Raw genomic sequence first — 9,420 nt, 5'->3', positions numbered from 1 at the left:
AGCATTTCGTTTTTGTAAACTTTTCAACATGGGATAGTTGCATTTCTAATATTTTCCTAAAGCTCAACAACATGACTCAAAGAAATTGTAAATGATGATGAAGATTTTTTTATTTTCTATCAAAACAATAATATTCATATATCAAAACAATATTTTTCCATGGAATTCTCAACATATGAATTTCAATAGGGTACCTCTTTGAGTTTATAATTTTCTTGGATTAATTATTGGATTTCAACACTTTCAAGACCTATTACTCGTTTAAACTTCATGGATTTCAATTTCATATATATTACTTAAACATGGTTTCAATAGAAGTCCAATGAAAGAAATGGGGGCATCAAAACCTAAAAAAAGTATATATAAATTAAAGCCTCGAAAGATGAAACGAATATAAAATTTGATCACTTACAATAGATTTGAAAACCATTTAGGCTATACCTAATGAAATTATTCCACAAGAGAGAAAGAGAGAGAATATCATTTGGCCACCCACTTGAGTTTTCTTCAAACTATTAGAATCCATTAATTTGTTAGTATCACACAACAGCTCTCACCATAGTCTTCAATGGCTTCTCCATTAATCATTGAGAGTAGAGTCTCTTCAATAGCATCCTTATCTTCTCCTCCGCCTCCTTATTCTCTCTCCTTCCCTCTTCCTCCCTTACGAAACTATGACGTTTTCCTCAGCCACAGAGCTAAGGACACTGGATGTAGTTTCGCGGCCGATCTCCATAAAGCTTTGACATCTCAAGGAATTGTAGTTTACAGAGACCACGAAAACGAAGAAGGGAGAGGGAAACCGTTAGTGGAGAAGATGAAAGCGGTGGAAGAATCGAGGTGTTCGATCGTGATTTTTTCAGAGAACTATGGGAATTTGGTTTGCATGAAGGAAATAGAGAAGATAGTAATGTGTAAAGAGTTGATGGATCAATTGGTTCTTCCCATATTTTACAAAATAGATCCAACCAATGTGAGGAAGCAAAAGGGGAACTTTGAGAAGCATTTTAATGAACATGAAGCAAATCATGAGATTGATATTGAAGAAGTTGAAAGCTGGAGGTATTCAATGAAACAAGTTGGCCATCTCTCTGGATGGCATATCCAAGATTCTCAGTTAAGTAAATTATTCACTCTCTGCACTTTGTTTTCACTCTCTCCGGCTTCATATTATTTTTTTAGAAAATTCTCTCTCCTTTTCCTGTAGTGTGAATTTTTAGTTTCAATCATTTTAAAAAGAAGCCAAAATGTGTGTGTCTATATATATATATGTGTGTGCTGTTAAATATAGATAGAAAAGAAAATAGTTAAGAGATTATGAGTTCAATCTACCATAGTCATCTACTTAGGATTTTTTACAACCATCGGCATGTTAAGGATGAAGAAAAATTAACATCGATAATTTTCTTTTTTATTTATTTTATTTTTTTAATGGAAAGTTAGAATTCTTTTTTTCTCAAAAGCAAAGTGGCAAATGTTAGAGAGCAGAAGATAAGTTAAAAAAATGTTAGAGGAAAGAAGATATCTCTTTAGAGAGAGAGGATATATCTATTTCTTTATATATATAAAGAAGTTTTAGAGTGAGAAGCTAAAAGATAGAGTAAATTATTAAATTAAGAGACAGAAGAATAAACTAAGAAACCGAAAGGGAGATCAGGGAAGAACACAAGTGTGGAATCTTCTCCCTTATAAAAATCAATAATAAAAAATATAGAGCAAAACTATAATAATTTTGTTTCTAATGATTTTTTTTCTTGTAAAATATGTATAATATCAATATTTAAAAAATAACTTATTACTTTCCAAAATTATTTTTGCTTTAAAATTTAGGATTCATTTGTTTTTGGGGAAAAAAATTAGATTCATCACATGGTCAGACATATGAAAATAAAAACTAATATGGAAAGAAGAGTAGTTTAATGTAAAACATTCCATAAGATAATTTGAAATTGGATCTCAATATAATCAATATTTCAAGATGTGGTGTAATAATATATTTAAAAACCATAAAATAGATATTGTTACCAACTGAATCAATATAATAGTTAAGATTCAGTTGAATCTTAACTATTAGTAACTAATTATGCTTTGTGTTATAAATTTGTTTATCATTGTTATAAAATTTTTGAACGGCTTATTGCATGTCTAGCCAAATAAGTTTAAAAGATTAGGTTTATAGCCCAAACTTATTTACTTTTGCAAAAAGTGACAAAAAAAAAAAAAAAAAAAAGAAGAGCTCAAAACCTACGTAGTAGACCTAATATACATGAGCATATAATTAATATGTACTTGATACACCATTGCTATATATTTGACACACTCGATACACTAGTAATATAGAATTTGATACACTAGATACACCTATAATATATACTTGACACTCTTCTAATAGACACTTGATACATGTGATATAAACTTAATATACACTTGGTATATATTATAAAAAATTTAGCCTTTGATGTCAGTAGAAAATGACATTACAGCAGTACAATGTTGATCACGGCCTGCCCAACCGGGAAAAAATGCAATTTAAAATGATGTTCAATATTGGGCACCTTTATGTTTGTTTTTACCTTATATTATAGATGATTTATTATCGGTTATTAACACCTTTACTATATAACACTTCTTTAATGTAAATCACTTGACCAAGAGTAAATGATCAGTTCGCCCTATATTCAATATGATATCTATTTACTAGCAATGAGCATCGCTGCTGTATTAGAATGTTAAAAACAATTATTGGTTGCACACATGGCTGACTAACAAACAATTTTTCTACGCATATGATAAAAGTAACATGATAGTTGTAAACATATTAAAACTCAACTTTAATAAACATAACAACCAAATACTTTGATCTATGATTAAAGATTTTGAATTTTTGCTAAGGTGTTGGGAAAATAAAAATATATAATTATTGTAAAAATATAAACCACAAACACATACTATTATAATCCAAACTAAAATAATCTACATCCAAAACACAAACTATTATAACTCAACTATAATAACCTATGTGTAACAACCCAACTCCTTATATTGAGCCGAAGTTATTACTAAAGGTAAAACACATGATTTAAGCCATAAAGTTTAGTTAAAACGAAAAAAAAAACAAAAAAAACCTCAGAATTTTATTTATAAAACCAAATCAAGGTAATATGCAAAATGTAAATGATGTTAAAATCCTACTCGGGCCCTATCTACTTTTAAAGAAATGAAATAGTAAATAAGGAAGAAAATAAAACTCAAGTACAAAATGTCTAAAACGGGGTAAGCGGAAGCAGAAATCTCTATAGCTCGCCACGGTCACTTCTGGTCGCTCGCCAGCTTGCCCTTGCCCCTACCTCAGCCTCTACCTGAAAACATGTCATGGAAAGAGTGAGTATAAAATACTCAGTAAGGGACCCACTACCAGTCCCACTAGGTGCCTGTTAACTTCCTATTAGAGTCCTGAAACTGGTACCCCCAAAACTGGCACGTCCCCGAACACGTGCAACACGCGCCCCTGTAGGGGTAAGCTGGTCCTTGGTAATTCCCAAGGGAATACCTAAGACGCTCGGGCTGTGAGCGGTCCCGTCGGATCACTCACGTCATGTCTGTGTTAATGTCAATGTCAGACTGGTAATCCCGTCAGACTACGCAGTCATAAGTGGGAGCGACCCCGTCGGGTCTCTCCATCATGTCTGTGTCATAAAGATGGTGATCCCGAAGGACACCCATATGGGTACGACTTTAATAAGGAGCTAACATACACCCTAACCATAGCATACATATACATAACATCATCATGTAATCATATCACATCTCATCACTACAACCAAATATAAAGTTATAATCAGCCGTCACACATTAACCCTGTCATCATAATAAGTCACATCATGCCTTCATTAGTTATACTATCGTTATGCAATGTAGTCCTCAAGTGCATAACTAGGAATGCATGCAGTCTCATGATTCTAGTCGTAGGGCTAGTAGTAGAAATCTCTTACCTGGAGATTTGGTTGACGAGTCCTAATAGTAAGAAAAAGATGTGCTTTCCAAGCAGCGGGGCCCTAAATGATTAGAAACAACAATTAAAACCTAACCTTCATGGAACAGAGGTCCAATAGTCGTTTGAAACAACTTACCCCAAAATCAAGGTTGCGCTAACTCCCTTTAAGTCGAGAAATCCCACGCTCTAACACCAATTTGTCCAACCGGCCCCTTTCAGAAAAATAATTTAATTTAATCCAAAAATTAAATTATTTAAAACTAAAATTTCTCTTCGTTGGGTATGCCAAAACCCAACTAACTTACCAAAACATACCAAGGAAACGTGGGGAAAGACCAAAAATTAGATGACTAAAAAGGCTTGGCGGCTCGGCTGGAAAGCAGGGACCGGCTCGGCTTGGGCGCAGGCGCGGCTCGGCTCGAACACAGGTGCTGCGCGCGTGCGGCTCGGCTTGTGGCAGAAGGGAGGCGCGGCTCGGCTAGCGGATGGACGCGGCTCGGCTTGCGACCGAAGAGAGGCGCGGCTGGACTAGGGGCTTAGGCGCGGCTCGACTTCGCGGCTTCAATCGACAACACTCGATTTCAGTGGCCGACGTTCGGCTCCCAAGGGCGGTTGCGGCTGGCGACGGCGGGTTTCGAGGCGGAGGGGTACGCGGAACAGGTCGGCGGAGCGACGCGGGTTGAATCGGGCGGATGGCTGCGGCTTAGTTGAACTGTTCGGCTGAACGGCTGACGCTTCGCGACTCCCGACTCGATGCGGCGGCACGGCGACGCGGAATGGACGAAAAACCGGCTCGGGATTGCGGCTGGGCTCCCGACGAATCGGCTGGAATCCGGCGGCGAGGGCGGCGGCACGATAGAGCTAAGGTCGGCGGCGGCTAGGGTTTTCAACAATTTCTTCCTTTTTTTTTTCTTCCAAAATTTCTCTAGGTTTCTCTCTCTTGTTTTCTTTTCCAAAAAGAAAATTTATTTTTGGTACACCGGTCCCAATGCTTATTTAAACCCACTTACTCTACCTTCTCTCTCTTTCCCAAATCTCATTAAATCCCCCCTTTTTCTCTCTTTTTTCTTTTTTAGAAAAAGAATCTTTCTTTTCCCTAATTAAATCCTCACCTCTCTCTCCTTAACCAACCAATTTTAATCTTTAACAACAAAACTTCACCAATTTATTTCCAAATAAAACAATTAAAATCCAACCAAATAAAAAAACTCCCAACCTTAATTAATCACAAATCAAAATGATAGAGTTCCTCAAATAAATTCGGATTTTTCCGTAACCACACTTAAATAATAATAAATGGAAATCAAATTGGTCGGGGCGTTACACTATGACTATAATAACTTTGTCCCCAAGTGTCCCCTTAAATTTTTTTGTTCCTCAAGATGATACAGATCAACTTATTTCCAAAAATTTCTCATTGCTTTATTTACATGTACCGGCATATTTACTTAATTTTCGTTAAATTGAAAATTTTTAATATTTTTTTATTTTCAACATTTATATAAATAAATATGTGTATTATGCATTTATCAAGTATATCGAGTGTATTAGATGTATCACTTGGATTGGACTTGTTTTTTTTCATATTTGCAAAATAAAAAAAATGTATGACAAACTTGAAAATCTCTAAACTCAATTTTCCATCCACCACGATTTTCCTATTTTAAATATTATTTTGCTTTTCTGAAAACTCAAATATCAATCTAAATACAATACTAAAAGCAAGAAATTTTCATAAATATAACAAACTATTAAAATATTTACAGCTCACGTAACAAAAGCCATAAAGTTTAGCCATTTTTTTAAATATTCTAGGTTGTCTTCTTTTTCATCTTTCTTCTCGATTTTTCTATCGTCTTCTTCCTTTACTGTTCTTTTTTTTTTTCACTGTCATTTCTTTCATCGTTTTTCTTCTTTTCCTCTTCTTTTTTTTACGGCGTTTAAGTTTGGGTAACCAAATCTGATTTCTTTCTATCCCATTTCTTCTTTTTCTCTTTTTTTCGCTGTGTACATCATCTTTCTTTTTTTTTTCTCATCTTTCTTTTTTTTCTTATCTTTTGTACATCGTTTAGATTTGGAGTAACCAAATCTAAAACATCGTGTATAAAGAATCTTGAAAAAAATCGTTTAAATTGAAGTAGCCAAATTTAACAATCATGTAAAAAAAAATAAAGATCGTGTACCCAAAAAAATTTAAAAAAATAGTTTAGCGAAATCTAAACGATCGTGTTCCAAATTTTGAAAAAAAAATCATTTAGATCTGAGTTAGTCAGATCTAAACGGTAGTGTAACCAAATCTAAACGACCAAATCTAAACTACCAAACAATAGCCAAATTTAAATGATCGTGTACCAAATATATTACATGTGATGTACCAAATATATCAAATATATTATGTGTTGTTGACGGGATATTTTTGGTATTTTCCATTGACGGGGTATTTTTGGTATTTTTCATTATAGGTCTGTGGGTTTTTTTCATTTTTAAAATTGTTCTATAAAGTGTAAAGATTTTACCGATTTGTTATATTTTTGAAAAGCCCCCAAATAATTACGTAGGAATTTAATCTATGAGCATTAGTGAGTAACCACTTAAGTCAGGAGTATGTTAAACCTAGTTAAGATATTTAAGTTTTATGTTAAACCTAGTTAAGATATTTAAGTTTTATGTTAAACCTAGTTAAAGATATTTAAGTTTTTTTTTTTTTTTTTTTTTTTTTTTTTGAAGTAGAAGCATTTTGTAATTAAAAAATAGTCCAACATCCCCCCATAATTTGGAGTTTTTGCTAAATACTAAAAAAAAAAAAGTATTTTTTTTATTTGAAAAATAATTAGTTTTAGCTTCGATCATTTGATTTGATTTTTTATAACATATCCACTACTACAAATCTTACCTATCTATCATCCATCTTTCTTAGGAGGTCGATATATTGTAATTGGAAACAAAATTACTTAGACTATAGTGTTTTTTATTCCTCTTTCTACCTTTTAATTAATTTGAAAATTTTACTTTAGAATTTTAATGTTTTTTAAATAAACTTTTCATAAGATATATTGTGAAATTAATGTTTCCTAATTTTTTTTTTCTAACAAGCCATATTTCTAAGTTATTTTTTTTAAATTACGTTTTTTCCTATTTTATTATTCCTAGCTGATTTTTTATTTTTGCAAAATTATTATTTCTATGTTATTGGTTTCTACTATTTCTTTTCCTAAGTTATTTTTGTAGAGTTCTTTTTTCCAAACATATTTTCCAAACTTGTGGCACAAATTAGTGGGTGGAAAAAAATGTTTACAATTACAGACATCAAAGAAAATAATAGAAATTATACTAATATATTCCTTAAAAAATAATTAAGACAAAGTCCACATAAACAGTTTGGGTACAACGATTGTTAAATATATAAGTTCCTAATTGTTACAATATAGTAAAAGTAGAAGCATTGAAACATAGGAAATAAAGTATACATTGTAGTAACCACATTGCCTCATAAAAAAATAGTTAGGAAATGAAGAAGAATCTTGGAAAGATCAAAGATAAAAGTATTTAGATGAATCCAAGTGAAGAAAAAAATATAGAAAAGTTGAAATAGCATATTAATTTGATGACCGAAACTGGACCATACATTAGAATGAAACAATAAAGAGCAAACATAAGAGATAGAAAATAAAGAAAATAGGGAGAAATGGGAGCCTCAATAGATTGAAATTTGTCTAACACTAACCAAAAGATTGAAGAATACATTTGTGTAAAGGATTCTGAGCAAAGGAAAATAATTAACATTGAATTATAATATGAGCATAAAGAGAATTATGAACAAAGGAAAAATATGAAAAAGGGAATTAGAGCAGAAGAATTATGAAGCATACAATGGTGTAAAGGATTGAAGCATAAATAGAATTTTGAGCAAAGGGAAAAGAATTAACATAGAATTGTGACCAAAGGATTGAGGCATACACACAATCATGAGCAAAAAAATAAAAATAAAAATAAAAATAAAAAATAAAAAGAGCAAAGGAGAAAAATGAACCCAGATCAGAAAGATATGAAGAAACAATAACAAACAATTTCCATAACAGAGATCAGAAATATATCAAGAAACAAAAAGAAGTTTGACGTACAATGTATCCACAATAGAGAAAGAACAATATGAAAAAAAAAAATCTTCATGTTGAGAAGAGATCACACAAGAAAATGGAAAACGTTCTACATGAAAAATTAACACACAGATATGAAAAACAATAGTAAAATTTCAGAATTAGACCTCATCATCGGCTATAAGGTTTGGGATACAAATCGAGAAGAACCTCCATCCCTACCATGTTTAGACTGTCGACACACTTACAATTTTCTGGATCCCACACTAGAAGTAGCAAAAGTTCATAGTCTCGTTTATGGGTTCAAATACGAGCGGTAGTGGGAAGTAGGAGTGGAAAGGAAGCTGAGATCCTTGTTTGTTCATAGAGAACCCTCTTTGAACATGCAAAGGAAGGGATTCATATGCAAGGGGTGGAAACCCAGCCTTCAACAAAACCAACGATGGAGAAGGAGAAGGATTTCAATTTGGAGACAAGGTGTGGAAACCAAGCCTTCAACGAAACTAACAACGGAGAACGATAAGGGATTTGGAGGCAAAGTGTGGAAACCGAGCTTCCAACAAAACCAAAGACGAAGAAGGAGAAGGAAATCAAAGGAAAAGGGTGGAAACCGAGCATTCAATGAAACCAATGACAGAGAAGGACAAGTGTTTGACATATGGGATTCGGAGAAGGCATTCAGAAAACGAAAAAGTAGACGGGAACAAAGAGATGGGAACAAAGAAAGGGCTTGGAGAGAAGGGAGAAGGATTACGAGAAAGAGGGAGAAGGATTAAGCAGAGTAGAAAGAAGGAGTGAGGAACAGTAGACAGAGGAGTGTCGAACGGTAAAAGGGAGATCTGATGAGGATAGAAGAGTCAGTAAAGATTATGGAAACCTTAAGACTAGAATTTCCATAATCCGAACCCCAAACTTGGAGTGGGCTAAAATAATCAACTCCACTCCCCTCTAGTTTGGGGCCCAAACACACTCTTAACGTGTTTAGCAATATTTTAGATTATCTTATCGCAGTAATATGTATAGAATCTAAAATTTTGCTATATTTTGTAAATATTTTTAACAGTTTTGTCATTTACAATAATTATTTTTAAAGAAAATTTATTTTGTTAAAAAAAAAGTTAAAAGACCTAAGTGATAATAAGAATTTTTTAACAATTTTTTATTAAATAATGTTTGTTTTTCTCCTAGTTTCTTTCAAATCATTTTTCATATTTTCTATCAACAATGACACTTTTATTTGAAAACAACCCAAACATATAAATTTTTAGTGGAAAACAAAAAGGAAAGAAAGAATGAGGTTTTTTAAAATTTCTGCCCCATGGCTTTGAG

At 32.9% G+C, this 9,420-nt stretch overlaps 1 protein-coding gene across 1 annotated transcript; it reads left to right on the top strand.

Moving 5' to 3' along the window:
- The first annotated feature begins 568 nt into the window (after positions 1 to 568).
- LOC127150834 (disease resistance protein RPV1-like) lies at positions 569 to 8,867 on the top strand. Its single transcript, XM_051089522.1, has 2 exons — positions 569 to 1,062; positions 8,483 to 8,867. Exons 1-2 carry the CDS (start codon positions 569 to 571, stop codon positions 8,865 to 8,867), a joined length of 879 nt encoding a protein of 292 aa, XP_050945479.1.
- Positions 8,868 to 9,420: the final 553 nt, after the last annotated feature.

Source organism: Cucumis melo, chromosome 9 (genome assembly GCF_025177605.1).
Source record: "Cucumis melo cultivar AY chromosome 9, USDA_Cmelo_AY_1.0, whole genome shotgun sequence".
In the NCBI taxonomy this organism is placed as follows: Eukaryota; Viridiplantae; Streptophyta; class Magnoliopsida; order Cucurbitales; family Cucurbitaceae; genus Cucumis; species Cucumis melo.
The sequence above is the reverse complement of the archived record's forward strand: the minus strand, read 5'-3'. Positions and strand labels throughout refer to the sequence as shown.

Coding starts and splice junctions, on each gene's coding strand:
- LOC127150834 (XM_051089522.1), top strand. CDS start 569: ATGGCTTCTCCATTAATCATTGAGAGTAGAGTCTCTTCAATAGCATCC. Junction 1,063..8,482: donor GAAGAAGTTGAAAGCTGGAG/GTATTCAATGAA, acceptor GAACATGCAAAG/GAAGGGATTCATATGCAAGG.